The sequence below is a fragment of the Oryx dammah genome, unplaced genomic scaffold (assembly GCF_014754425.2).
Source record: "Oryx dammah isolate SB20612 unplaced genomic scaffold, SCBI_Odam_1.1 HiC_scaffold_2, whole genome shotgun sequence".
NCBI lineage: Eukaryota > Metazoa > Chordata > Mammalia > Artiodactyla > Bovidae > Oryx > Oryx dammah.
This window is the reverse complement of record NW_024070186.1, coordinates 197,913,144-197,927,671: the sequence shown is the minus strand read 5'-3', so window position 1 is coordinate 197,927,671 and position 14,528 is coordinate 197,913,144. Positions and strand designations below refer to the sequence as shown.

General features: G+C 66.3%; 1 protein-coding gene across 2 annotated transcripts in view; it reads right to left on the bottom strand.

The window, feature by feature from the left end:
• The window catches only part of MAD1L1 (mitotic arrest deficient 1 like 1), a 241,682-nt gene that overhangs the window by 15,068 nt on the left and 212,086 nt on the right, over positions 1 to 14,528 (bottom strand). For both annotated transcript variants that reach the window (XM_040267386.1, XM_040267396.1), the window contains one exon: positions 11,582 to 11,772. In XM_040267386.1, the coding sequence (XP_040123320.1) occupies positions 11,582 to 11,772 (191 nt within the window). The remainder of the gene's footprint in view (positions 1 to 11,581; positions 11,773 to 14,528) is intronic.

Sequence of the window (14,528 nt, the reverse complement as noted above, 5' to 3'; positions counted from 1 at the left end):
TGTTTTTGACACTAATTACTCACAAAGGCTTTTTAAGCTCCATTTCAACTCTGCAACTGACACGCTGGTAATTAAACGAGAGAGAAACTGGCAACAGACTTTACCCCCGGCCCTTCCCACCTGAGCGCTGGGCTTCCACGTGCCTGCGGCCCCCACGGCCCCGAGGCTTCAGCCCAGAGGCCAGAGGTGGTCCGTCCAGGGTGCCGCTGCAGCCTTCCCTGCTCAGGGTCTGGCCCTGCTGTCCATTCTGAAGCTAGATCGCATGTCCTTGAAGTGGGAAAGGAGCTGCAAGTGGATGCTTCCCCAAGGATCCCGAGGGTCCAAACCCGTGGGGTGCCCGGTGCCCCCAGGACAGGCTGGCCCCCTCCTTGGGGCTCCTGTGCCCACACGGCCCCTTGGCCAGTCCTCAGTCGGATGCGTGCTGGGCACTGGTGCGTGCAGCTGCAGAGCTGACCCTTCCTCCCCGGCTCCCCCTGTAGAGCAGCGGAGTCGGGGGCGGGGAGGGCAGGGCAGGGGGTGTGAGGGTTATGAGGAGTGGCCAGCGCTGTCCTCCTCTCAGGATGGAAACAGACTGAGGGGCTGGGACCAGCGTGTCTGAGCCCCAGGCTGGAGGATGGGCTGCAAGGGGAGGCTGGAGTAAGACGTCACCGGCTGGCCAATCTCGGGGCTTCTGGAGCCGACGTGGCCCCCTGGATCCCCCAGGGGGCAGGGTGACTGCAAGGGGGACCTGCTCACTCCTCAGGGCCACGCGGGAGCTCCAGTGCCCGCCTAGACCCACTGCAGCCAGGGCCGGCTCCCCACGACTCCCCACACCCCTATACAGCCGGTCCACTCCCCGTGTCCTGACGGGGAGGTGGCCTCCTCTCTTCCTGGTAGAAGCCAGAGGCTCTCTGACGGACCATAAATCAACCCAACAGGGTCCAGCCCTCCCCTCTTGTTTCCAACCCGGGCAGTGCCCACCCGGCGTGACGGAGCTGGACCCAGGGAGTGGGCCGGCTTCATTAGTCTGCCCGCCTCTGACCGTGCTGGGACTCCCTTAAATACAATTGGTTAGTCACAGTTTAACGTTCTTTATTGCAATTCTATTTTAAGATGCAATTAAAACATCTCATTGTTGAAGCGCACGGTTCCTACTGGGCTTTTCTGCTACAGAGTCAAAGCCAAAGGTGGGGGTGGAGACCGGGCCGAGACTCGTTTCCAAGGCAGTGGGTTTGGTCAGGGCTCATCTCCCGTGGAGAAGCCCCGACCCTGTGAGCCACCTTCCCCGGCACAAGTCAGGGCCCAGGGCCCCCCGAGCTCCGCACCGCGCCCTGTCCAGGCGCTGTCGCCCTGCTGGCCCGAGCACAGGTGGGGTGGGGCCGTCCTTTGCTCTGGCTGGACGGCGCCTCGCTGCCAGGATGGATGACGTAGATGCCACCAAGGGAGGCCCACCCCAAGGGTGCCCGTCTGAAGAGTCACCCGGGGCGTCTGCCCAGTGCTAGGACCCACAGGGTGTCGGGCGTAGGATGAGTGCCAGCCAGTGACCACCCGGGTCGGCGGGGTGGAAGCAAAGGGTCCCAGCCCCCCAGCCCCTGGCCGGCCTGGCAGGAGGCTGCCTGTGCTCCTGAGTTCACCCGCAGGCGCCCCCCACCCACTGCCGACAGTGGGAGCAAAAGGGAGGAAGGGCTTCATTCTCCGGGGCTGCAGTACGCCCGGGGATGCAGTCTGCGTGTGCAGGACGTGTGAGTGCATTTTCCCTTTCATCAGCACCGAGGGCTGCGTGCGGCTGCGCTCGGCTTCCAGGCGCTTCCGGGCTTTCCTCATCCTGCTGACAGCGCCGCGTTTGCATTGACCACATTCATTTAAAAAAGAAATTTCCAAACACGCCCTGCAGCTGAATTTGCTCTTTCGCCCCAAGAATGGAATACAGACAATCTCCTCACTTCTTGCAGGCATCTTCCTGTGATTCAATTTCAGAAACGGTTTTTGCAAAGGCTCCTCACATTCGCCTCTGTCCGGGGAGAGGAAATTACTCTCTTTGGGGAGTTGGAAGGCCACAGATGGTTCCCAACTTCGCCGGCCTTTTCTGCCGAGTAAGCACCAGCTTTGTGTTGGGACACGGGACCCAGGCCTCCACACGCTGCAGCCTTGGGACGGAGAGCCGGGCACGGGTTGGGGGTAGAGGCCAAGCTCGGTGAGCCCGGAGGGTGCACGGCGGTTCAGGGCGACCCTGCAGAGCTGGTCCTGCAGGAAGGCTTGAGCGCCCCCGTCTTGGCCTCCCTCTGCCGCCGTGACTCTGGGGAATCAGTCAGGGCTCTGATGCCCACTGCTCCCGCGAGGCAGAGGGTTCCGCTCCACACTGCCTTCCCCGCAGCCTGCTCACGGCTGAGAGGGCTCCTGGGGCTCGGGTCCACCAGGGCTGGGAGGGTGCACGAGGGGAGGCCTGTGAGGGTTGCCGGCCCTTCTGCACTCTGGTAGCAGAAGAGCGTGCAGGCCGGGCTGGCGCGGGGAGGCGGGCTCCCACACACTGCTGCCCCTCCCTCCAGGAAGGACGGCCACCGGCTTAGGAAAACACTGCTTAGTCTCCCGGCAGGGCACGACCGTGAGGGGGAGTCTCCTCTCCCGAGCAGCCTGGCCAGGCCTCTGTCTGAACACAGCTCGGGCTTGCCAGTCCGAGCGGCTCCCCTGGGCCTCGCTCCCAGGCCAAAGCTCCTGGGGCTGCGACGCCGCCTCGGGCTTCCAGGGTGCTGGGCAGGGGGGAGGGACACGTGGCCACCGCAGCAGAGCCGGGACCTCAGGCCACAGCGAGGAGCCCAAATCCCATCTGAGAGGCGCAGGGGCCTTGCCAGGGCAGGCATGTCGGGCGGCTCACAGTCCCCGAGCCCGGCCGAGAGCCGGCATCTGAGGGCGGTCCGGTGACATCATGTGATTTAAAAGTTAATTAAGCGGAGGGGGACAGGGTATAACAGCCCCAGGTGTTTACTTCCAAGCAGCGTTTGGAAGGAAAGGGGGAATCTAATAAGCAGCTCTGTGAGGAGTAATCATGTCACTAAATCACCCGGCGTCCACGGGGGGGCTCCCCGCTGCTCAGGCGCCCCTCCTGGCCTGGCTTCCACAGGCGGGAGCCGGGGTGGGGGCTCCGAGCCCAGGGGCCCCAGCTGCCCAGAAGGAGCACCCCCAGATGCAGGCGGGCCTCTCGGTCCAGGCGTGGGCGCCCCGCCCCTGTGGATGGAGGAAGGAGAGGCCTGGGGGCCAGGGCCTCACCGCGGCCAGGATCCGCCGGATGGACACTCACTGGAGTCAGCCCGTCTGGGAGGCTCCCCCAGCGTCTGGTAGAGGGAGCGCGGCAGGAGCTCAGCGGGGCTGGGGGCCTCAGTCCTTCCCGTCCCCTGCAACCTCCCTCAGGCTGAACTAAGCGAGCCCGCTTCATCCTCTGCAATCCCCGGGCACCCTGCCATCCAGGGACCTCTGTACAGCCCTCCTGCTGGCCTCCCAGGCACCATGTGGCCGGGCAGGTGGGGGGGGCTGGGCAGGTGGCAGGGGAAGGCAGGTGGGGGGCCGCCCTGGAGCCTGGGTCCAGACCCCAGAAAGGTCTGCTTGGAGCTGGCTGAGCTGCTCCTGTGAGTCACCAGGTAACAAACGGCCTCCCCAGCTCCCGCGGGGGCGCTCTGGCGAGGGCCATGATCAATGGCCCTCACGGTGGAGTGTAATTACCAGCTCACTGCCCAAGTACCAGGCACATCCATCCACGTGCCCACTGAGGCCCTCCTCACTGAGCGGGCGGCTCCACGCCGCCTCCGCGCCTGCACGGCCTCCGCGTCTCCCGGTCCTGACGCCTGAGCTCCTCTGTGGCCTTGGGCCCCACGAGCCGGCTCTGAACCTTCGGGGCACACCTTGTGCCCTGCCCACAGGCCCCCCTGCTCACGGGGCAGACCAGGGGCAACCCTAGTCCCTCAGCAGACATGGAGGGGCGGAGACGTAGAGGAACCCTCGCCTGACGGCAGCCCACAGGACCCTGGAGGGACCCGCATCTGTCCGGGAGGGCCTGGCGTCCTCCTGGGAGATGGCTGGCACTGCTGGAGGGGAGCTCACCCAAGGGAAGCCCCATCAGCAATGTCACCAGCCCCCAGCCCCTGAGAGGCCAGGGCAGCTGCCCCGCCTGGGCAGGTAGGATCGGGGCGAGGGGAGACCCACCCCTGGCACTGGTGGGACCCTGTCAGGGCCGGGCTGCCGGGCTGGCCACCGCTCTTCTCTCCCCGATCAGGGGTCGAGCCTGCGTCCCCTGCGCTGGCAGGCAGGTTCCTCATCACTTAGCCACCAGGGAAGCCCCGTGACTTACACCTCTGTCTGGATTCAGGCCCCGCTGGGTGGCTGGAGGGTCACAGCGTGGCTCCATCTTCAGTTTTCTGAGGAGTCTCCGGAGCGCTGGCCACAGCGGCTGCACCAGCTCACGCTCCCGCCGAAGGGGCAGGAGGGCCCCCTTGTCCCACACCCTCCCCGCCGCTCGTGGGCTTTCTGATGGGAGAATTCTGGCCCGCATGAGGTGACGCCTCCTTGCAGCTCTGATCTGCGTTTCTCTAAGACACTGATTGTCTCACGTGCCTGTGGACCATCCGAGGGTCTTCCCTGGAGAAAGTCTCCTCAGGCCTTCTGTCCGTTTTTGATGGGGTTGCTTGTTTTTTTGTTATCGTGTTGTGTGAGCTGTTTGCGTGCTTTGGAAAGGAAGCCCTTGTCGATAATGTCGTTCACAAATGCTTTCTCCCAGTCTGGAGGCTGTTGTTTCGCTGTTCGTGGTTTCCATTACTGCGAGAAAGCTTTTAAGTTTGATTAGGTCCCACTTACTTATTTTTGTTTTCACTTCTATTACCTTCGGAGGCTGATGGGAGAAAACACCGCTGTCATTTACGCCAGAGAACGTTTTGCCTGGCCTCTCCTCCAGGAGTTCAGAGTCTGGTGGTGTCCTGTTCTATGTTGAGGTCTTTAAGCCATTTTGTGTTTGTTTTCGTGTATGGCGAGAAGGTATGTTGTGACTTCACTAGTTTACATGCGGCTGTTCAACTTTCCCAACAGCACTGCTGAAGGAATGATCTTCCTCCGTTGCACACTCTCGCCTCCGTTGCACACTCTCGCCTTTCTGGCCGTGGATTAACTGGCTGCAGGTGTGCGGGTCTGCTGCTGGGTGCCCTGGTCTGCCTCACTGGCCCACGAGCCTGCTTCTGTGCCAGCACCAAGCTGTTTTGATGACTGCAGATTTGCAGCATTGTCTGAAGTCTGGGAGGGTCATGCCTCCAGCCTTGTTCTTTTTGCTCAGGATTGCTTTGGCAATTCTGGGTCTTCTGTGATTCCATTAAGTTTTAGAGTTACCTGTTCCGGCTCTGTGAGAAATATCAGGGGTGACGGACAGCACTGAGTCAGACAGCGTTGGGCAGCACTAACTGAAGCGTCTCACTCCTTACCAGCCCCGGACCCGTGGACACAGCCTGTGCTGGGTGAACACAGGCTCAGGTGCTGACGCCAAGTGCAGGTCGGGCCAGGCCGCCCAGGCGAGGAGAGGAGGGGGAGGGGGAGCAGGAGGCGTGCCGGAGGGGAGCACCGCAGCAGACGACGCCCCCAGGGCGACAGCCAGGCCGGGCCTCGCTGGGGGGCTGGGCCCGGGGACGTCTCGCCCCAGAACGCTGGTGCCCGGCCAGAGGTACGCTAGGCACCCTCCTGGACTCCCGGCCAGAGGCACAGGTGAGGGCCGGGACCCGCGGGTCTGGGCTCTGAGGAGGGCTCTTGGCTGGGCTTTGTCCCCGCCCTGCACCCGCCAGGGACAGGTCACAGGCACAGTGGCAGTGCTGGGCCCACTGCCCCGCAGCCCAGACCTCCTTCCTGCACAGATTAATCAGGGCAGAGTAAACAACGGTGTTCTGAAAAGTACGTGTTTCTATGTGATTGCTTTTTTACTTGGTTAGCTTAACATTTGAAATTTGATTTAATTTCAGCTTGATTTTCCTCACCTCAGGGTCAAGCTGAGCCGGGTAAATCACTGCAGGAGCTCCGTTGTTAACGGCGGGGGTCAGGGGCCATGCGTGCCAGAGCCTGCAGGCTGGCATCAGGGCCTCATCTCAGCTGAGTCGGGGGAGGGAGGCAGGAAGCCTGCAGCCCCGGGTCAGAAGCTGCCTGTGTCGGGCCCGTGAGCTGGGAGCTCCCTGGGAACCCTCCGTGTGGTGGAGTCGGGGCTGCTGCGGGCCGGGCGGGCGGCCAGTGAGCAGGCACTTGGCGGATGTCTGAGCGGCAGCTGTCCGTGCATACTGCCGGCCAGGTCTGTCATTTACTTAATGTTTTCCTTTAAATCAACTATCGTCATCAACTTAAGTAGGCTCAGCTTGGAGGAAGCTTTGCATCCCCAGCGCAGCGTGAAAGCAAACGCTGCCTGCCGTAGGGTAACCATGAAGATGAGCTCAGCTCTCACGGGACAGCAGCGCCGCACCGCGCCCGCACGGCTAGGGGTGGGTGTGAGCCCGTGGCTGGTGGGGGGCAGGGGCGAGCCCATGGCTGGCGAGGGTGGGGGGCGAGCCCGCCGCTGGTGGCGGGGGCGCGAACCCACGGCTGGTGGGAGGGTGCCGGGGGAGTCAGACAGCACGGCCAGGCCAGCCCCAAGGAAGCGGCCCCCACCCCACCACAGGGAGAAGGCAGCGGGGCAGGAGCTGCCCCCGGCAACGCCCGAGCGAACCCACCGCCGTCACCAGCTCCCTGCAGCTCCCTCCTCAGCTCCAAGCCTGCCCCAGACACGCACTGACCCTGGGACTCTGAACGTCTGTCCTGACCTGAGGATTTCGGACCTGAAAGCAAGCCGCCTCCCCCATGTAAGGGGAAACCTGGCCCCCAACCCAGGCTGGCTGTGGGAAGCCGGGCGCGTGCCAGGCCCCTGCCCGTGGGACCAGTAACCCCCAGGCTCCTGACTCCCCAGACCCCGGGGTTCTGGTTCCCAGAGGAGTTGAAGCTACAAGACTGCGTGCAGGTGGGGCGGGGTTCAACGGGCCCTGCACCCTGGCCCAGTCACCTCGCTCGTCCAGCCCTGGGGCCCACGGGGCCCTGAGGATGGAGAGTGAGCTGGGGCCCTGCCCTGCAGCCCTGCTGGGGGTCTCCACCCGTCTCCAGGGGCGCAGGGGCGCTTGGTCACTGCACTCACAGGTCCCCTCCTGAAAGGGTGCAGCCGTGAGCCACACAGGGGCCATGTGGAGGAGGGCAGCCCCCAGGACCCAGGCCAGGGGCCCCTCTCCGCCTTGAGGCTGGAGGGATGGGTGGTCAGTGGGTCTCAGGGAAGCCGGAGAGCAGGGCTGTGACAGGCGGGGCTGAGGGGCAGGACGGGGGCAGCTCCTCTCGGCCCCCACCCTGGGCCCAGCACGGGTGGGGCAGGGAACCACAGGGTCACCGTCAGAGCGCCCAGCCTGCCCAGCGGCCCCCAAGACTCCAGCTCCCTGAGGGGCTCTGCCGGGCCTGTGCCACGGCTGTGCCCCCACGACAGACACCAGAGCCCAGCCCGGCCCCAGCTCCGAGGGAACCACACTGGACGTCGGGCCATGCAGGGACCCCCGTGCTCCCTTCCATCTCCTGAAAAAACTGCTTTAATATTCTTCACAGCAGCAGCGCCTTGGAGGAGGGGCAGACAGACCGCGGCGCCCAGGCGGGTGGGGCTGAGAGCCGAGGGGGGCCGTTCCTGGGAGAGCAGAGGCTGCTCACACGGCCCCCGGAGGAGCACCTTCCACGAAATTTGATGTGAACTAATGAGGTTTGCACAGCTAATCAGGACCGGTGGCCCGGGGGACTCGGCATCGCCCAGGACGACCACCAGACAAGCGCTCCTGCTCAGTCCTGCGGCATCGGCTCGGGGGGAGGCCGGGGTCCCCGGGGAGAGAGTCTTGGCTGTGTGAGGTGGATGAGGGCACTGGGTGACCCACTAGGCCTTGGGACCGCAGTCCAGCCCAGCGGTGGACGGCACCAGCCCTGGGGTCCTCTGGTGGGCCCCTCCCAGGCCGATGGCACCCAAACCGATGCCCCGTGACCAGGTTAGGACACCTGTGCCGGGCCGGGAGGAGGGTATGAGGGCCCCGAGCCAAGCGCTGGGTGAGGCTGGGGGCAGCGAGACTTGGGCCCGGAGGGGAAGGGGGGGGGGAACGGGGGTCGGCACATGAGCTCAGGGCAAAGGCCCCTGGGGATGGCCTTCGAGGACAAGGGCCAGCTGGCTCTGTGGGGTGGGGTTGGGGGCGTTCTTGGGTGGGCCCTCCAAGCTGCCGACGGGCTTTTGTTTGAGGCAGTCACTAGCCGTCCGCTGGCCTCCGGGTGCCCAGAGTCACCCACACCTGCACCTCATATGCCTGCTCCTTGGCCCCATCGTGGACGAGCTGTGTTCAACTACAAACTGTCGCCAGGTCCAAAAATCTAGGGGACAGAGTGGCCAGGGCTGGGCCTCCCATGGCTCCGAGTCCTCGCTGCCTCAGGCCTCTGCTCTCGCTGCCCCCAGCCCACACCCCAGTGCCCTCCCGTGCAGAGAGAGGCGTGGGGAGGGCTCCTGCGTCCCAGCGTGACCCTGAGGCCCGGCGCAGGCAGGCGTGCTCGGGTGAGGAGCCCCAGATCACGGCCTGGCCCAGGTCAGCATGTGCCGAGGGGGCCCCTCTGAGCCCTGCCCCCGGCCCCAGCCAAATGCTGTCACTGGCAACCCCGACTGCCTTCCCAGCAGAGCCTGCTGGCTCCAGCCCGGAGCCCCCCATGGCCTGGCTCGCGCTTCGGCCTGGCTGCAGCGCGGTCCACTCTTCCCTAGCCCCAGCCCTGGCTCGGGAGGCTCTCTCCAGGGAGGCAGAGGCGGTGGGCAGAGGACTCCTGGGGTTGGGGGCGCTTCCTGGACCTCCTGCCTCCACGGGGGCTGCCCTCTCCACGCTCCCACCCCCATGAATGCAGCAGGCTGCTGGCCTGTGTCCAGCGGACGGAGCGCCTGTGCCAGGGCACAGTGGGCCTGTGAGCCACGAGGTTGGGGTGGGGTGGGGGGCTGCAAACCAATTCTGCTCATCCCAGCCACTTTCCCAGGATGCAGCGGGCAGCTGGGGGCGCACGCCCACCCCCGGGGGTGCCTGCACACCAGCCCCTCCAGGAAGCGCATGGGGCCACGGGGACCTCAGCCTGAGTCTCTGACCCCTGACAACAAGCGCCCTGGGGCGGACCCTGCTGGACAGGCCGTGAATGGACAGGGCATCCGGTCGGTGGGGACCAGGCCCCTCCACCGGTAGGCAAGCACCTGGGGCCCCGCGGGGCAGCTGAGAGCCTGGCAGGAGGGACAGGAGTGGCCACCCTCTGGCTGCTCTGCTGGTCTCTGTCGGGAAAGCTCTGGACACCAGAGGACCAGCTGACACTTGGCCAGGCACTGGCGGCTTGGGACCCCCAACGCCGGCACCGCACAGCCTGGGGACTGCAGGGACCCGTCCCACTGCACTGCCCACCGCGGATTTCTCAGGGGCAGGGCTGTGGGCCCCCGGGAGGCGCGCTGACTGGGCACGAGGGGACGAAGGCAGGTGGGGGCACGTGCCCTGCCAGCGCACGCACGGAGCCACGAGAAGGTGCCCCGCCCACGGGCACCGGGGACAGTCACACCTCCGAGGCTCTGGCCCGCAGTCCAGCACCGTCCCCACCCCCCCGACAACGCCTCGGGAGTCACCTCCATCCCGCAGACGCTGACCCACCGCCAGCTCAGGGCCACAGCCGACACCGAGGGGAGGGGCCGTGGGGCTATGGAGAGGAGCAGATGCCCCCAGGACGAGGCCCAGGATGATCCCCGTGGCGCAAGCGAGTGGGCCCCACGCACAGGCTCTGCCGCCCGACTCCACTCCCTGCTTCCAACCCTCGGGGACCTGCTGCCCACTCTGGGACCGAGGCCAGGCTGAGAACAAGACCAGCTCCCTGGGTGGACTTGCCTCAGGGCCGGGCTGGGAGGGCAGGGGGTGAGGGCAGCCCCGGCTTCCTGCAGAGGCGGCACCTGAGCTGGGCTGGCTCGTCTGGCTTGGGCGTGCCGAGCGGGGGCAAGGCACAGCAGGTGCAGAGCAGGGGAGCCGGCCGGCAGACCCCGGCCCCTGGGGCCACCCAGCTGCATGCAGGCCCACGCCGCCCGTAGGCTAAGGCTGCGTGTACATGCTCACGCGGCCAGAAAGGTTTAAGCCTGTTTACAGCAGCTTCATCAATAATTGCTAAAGCCTGGGAACAACCACGTCCTTCAGTAAGTGATGAACAAACCAACTGTGGGATGTCCAGATGGGGAAGACGGCTCAGAGTGAAGAGGAGCCCGCCGTCGAGTCAGGGGAAGAGCTGGGGCTCAGCCGGGTCACTGAGGGAGCCGGCCTGGGAGTCCACTGCCTCCGGGAAAGGCAGAGCCGCAGAGCCGGCGATGACCGGGGCGCCGGGCAGGGGTGAGCACAGGGCTGCCCAGGGCGCGGTGGCTCGTACCTGTCGAAATCCACAGAGCCCAACGACATACGGGTGAACCACAGACTCCACGGTTACAACAGGCGAGTCCCGCTTCGTTACTCCTGACAGAGCCATCCCTTGCGCAGGGCCCAGGGGCCCAGCTCTGCCCCCCACGGCCCCTCCACACAGTGGGTGCGCACGCACACACAGCGCGAGCGAGCGAGAAGCAGCCACCTCCCCCCACCGGCCCCCGATCGCTGGGCCCCCGTCCCCTGGGGTCTCAGACAGCAGGGCCACTGTGACCCTGGGTGACACGGGGCGTCCGGAACTCCCACCCTCCTCACAGCTCAACAGGGATCCTGGCTGCCAGCTCCCGGGACAGACCTTCCAGACACGCCTGAGGGCTCCGGGCCCACTCCTGGGGGCGGGCGGGCCGGGGCCAGACCCTGCGGGGAGACGGCGGGGATGAGCTCTGGCAGGCGGCTCCCCGTCCTCCGGGGCTGCCCGGGACCGCCCTCCCCTGTGCACACCTCTGCCCCCACATGCGATGGCACGGCTGTTTCTAACTCTGCCTCCAGCACCCCTGCTGCCTGAGAAACCACCTCTGAGAAATCAAAGTCAACCACGGAGGCTGCCATCATCTGTGGTCATTCCTCAGCTGGACCCATGGCCCTGGGAGCCTGTGTCTGTCCCAGGCGGCAGGGCCAGGCTCCACTCCTGCCATCTCCCCCGAGACCCTTCTGTGGAGCTCGGCTGGCCGGGAATCCTTCTGACCCCTGGGGCCAGGCAAGACAGGCCCTGAGTCCCAGTCCAGTGAGATGGGCCACCTGCTCTCTGGGTCCCTCCCTCGGCCCACACTCTGCACGTGAGCTGAGCTGCTTAGACTTCCCACCGTCGGGTAAGGTGGAGCCAAAGCCACCTGTCGGCCCCCGAAAGCCCTCCCGGGGCCCTGGCCGCAGGAGCAGCTCGGGTTCGGGGCTTTCTTCCTGGTTCCGCCCACCGCCATCCAGCTGCACCCGCGGCCAAGGCCCCTCCCTGACTTTCACCCTGTTCCTCAGCCCCCAGAGGGCACTGTGACACGGAGCCCTGCCCCCCTGCCCCCCAGGGGGGTGGACGCCGAGGGAGAGGGCAGGGAGGGGCCCGGGACTCGAGGGGCGCTGCGTCCCACCTTGAAGATGAGGCAGTCGGCCTTCTGCTCGGCGTACATGGACGTCAGCCGGTACTGGTTCTCTGTGGTGATGTCCACCTGGTAGCCCGTCAGCGTGTAGCACGCTTTCCGGAACTCCTGGATCTTGGTCTGGAAGACCTCCTTCAGCCGCTGGTTCTTCAGCTCTGCGCTCTCCACCTGCTTCTTCAGCTCTGCGGGGAGGGAGAAGCAGTCAGCTCCCCGGGGTCTCAGGAGGACACTCAGGGGCAGCAAAGCATTGGCTGAGGGGTTGGGGGGGGGGGCGCGCATGCCACGCCCGGGGCCAGGCGGCCACACGCGGCTCCCGACGAGGATGACAAGCCGGGCAGCAGGCGGGCTCACCCCTCCTCTGGGCCCAGACGGGGGTGCCCACCCCACACTCCAGCCCCGGGTCTGTCCCGTCAGCCCGGGGAGTGGCAAACACTTCCCAGGCCGCCGCTGAGAAGCACGGGGGTGGGGGCTGCAGGAGTGGAGGTCGTCCAGAGATTTGGGATCACACTGCCTGTGGTTCCCTGGCTGGCCTCCCGGAGACCAGACGCTGGGAGAAGGCAGGCTCCCTGGGTGTGGGGTCAGGCAGGGCACCCCGGGCCCTGTCCTAACTGGACAGCTCAGGGCAGGGCCCTTGGGCCCACCTGCCGCCCCCGCAGGTACAGGGCTGCACGGGGAGAAAGCAGCTGTGCGAAGCTGTCAGGAGCGCGCACAGTGGTTACCCGAGTCCCCTCCTGAGGTGCCATCCCGCGAGTTAAGCCTTGGCTCAGCCCCATCATCAGCGAGCCGGCTACACGTGGTGCACGCAAGTCGCCCGTGAGGCCCGACGCTGCCAGGGGTGCGGGACCCCAGGCCTCCAGGCTCAGCCTAGTGTGCGGCCTGCCCTCCCGGAGGACCGCCCCGGCCCCAGGCTGACCCTCAGGACCCAGGGCGTCTGGTGCAGGTGTGGGCGCCCCGGGGGGCTGCTTTCAGATGAGCAGATGTCATCAGGGTCTCTTCCAGAGGAGGCGACGGGGCAGGCGGGCAGGGAGCCTGCATTTCAGGGAGAGATCCCCTCCCTCTCCCCCAGCGCTGGTTCCAGGGGTCGTCGGGGATGCAGCCGCGTTGAGGATTAGGGTGGACTGAGCGGGGCAGAGGGCCGGGCGCTGCTGGGGGGGAGGGTGGCAGCCACTGGACAGGCCCCAGTGCGCTCAGCAGCCACCGCAGCCACGAGGTGCGTGCAGGGCCCCCCGCTTCACAAGCTGGACTCAGGTGGCCGACCACTGACCGCAGATCCACGTCAGAGGCGGGGCCCTCTGACCCCGGACCTCAGGACCCGCACAGACTCCGCAACACGCCAGGGTTCTAGCACACTTCCCGGGTCTCATCTCCACGGTCTGCAGCGCTGGGGCAGCCCGGCAGCTGCCACCCCCGGCCCCAAACCAGGGATCCTGACGCCAGGCCTCTCCACGGCCCCTGTGCTCCTGGATGGCCTCCCGCCCTGAAGGCCTGAGGGCCACCCTCACTCCAGAGCCAAGCCTGGGGACAGGGCCCTTGATCGACCGAGTAACCAGACTCCGAAGTTAGAAAGGCAGCCGGCCACTGACCCCAGATTCTCCCCTCGTCCGGCAGCCGAGCCGCCGAGGACGGGCCGTTAATGGGGGGGAAGCCTGCTCTGAAGGAAGCACTCACAGCCGAGCTCGTGCAGGCGTCTCACCCGGGACACAGGCTGCACCGCCCACGAGCTCTTGGACGCCGGACGCACGCAGCCCAGCCATGAGGGGCGCCCGCTGTGTGCCGACGCGGCCTGTTCCCCCGCTGACAGAGCAGGTGGGTGACCCGAGCCACCTGCTGCCCGGGGACCTGCCGTGGACCTGCAAGGCGAGGCCAGGACGTAGGGCTTGGGGCAGCGTCCTACAGGCCGAGGGCACCTGGCCCCGGGCGGCCTGGTCCACAGGGGCAGGCTGGGAGCGGCAGAGCCCGCTGAGTGGGCGAGTCCAGGGAGGACCCGGGGGGCGGCCCCTTTGATTCGGGGCAGAGTCAGTGTCTTAACCTGCTCCCACGATCCGTGTAGCTCAATCGCTTACATAAATGTGAATGAATAATTCACAGAATGGCTCAGATTAAATAAATAAAAGATAGGCCTTCCTCCGTGGAAACAGCATCTCTCTGGCCCAGCGTCTCCCAGAGCGAGCAGAGGCCTCCCCTGGCGGGACCCGGGACCCGAGACTGCGGCACAGTCGGCCGTCCCACCAGGCCCAGGCCGGCCTCAGGCCTGACCTGCTGGCGATGGCCACTCTTGGCCGACAGCAGCCAGCAGACAGCGGCTGCCGGGCTCACTGAGCTCCCGCCCCAGCCCTTACTCGCAGGCTGAGCTCCTGCCTGCCCCCCAACCGGCCCTCACCCCAACGAGCTCCCCCAGGCCACTCCGCTGTGCAAGGGATGAAAGCCTCATGCCCAGGCCCTGCCCAGGGCCCCTGGCTTCCCCGCCAGCCTGGGCAGCAGGTGCGGCTGAGAGGGCCCTGAGCTGCGGTGCAGGACCCACCCGGCCGTCCCACCCCTCCTTCCCTGCAGCCTTTGGGCAGTCTCCCCTGAGCTGGGCCTCTGTCCCGACCCCACCAGTGGGCCTGAGCTGTGCCCACGGGCGGCCTGCGCTCAGTCTGGGGAGCCAGGGTCTGAGGGTCCTGGTGAGGGCGTCACCTCGCTCCTCCTGCCCCAGGGGACCCAACTCCCCGGGAGGAGACAGAGCCCAGCTTCAGGCCCACAGGCCCGTTTCAGACGCTCCCTTCCGGAGACGCCCACAAGATGCTCCCAGGACACACACCCGTGGCGGAGACAGTCTCCTCCCAGCCCCGCTGACCAGCACAGCCAGAGAGGGCCTCCCCAGCTCTCTGCGCCTCGTGGCGGGGGTGCTGAGGGGGTCTCTCTCTGGTCCTGGGGGTAGTAAGGAGGTCTCTCTCTG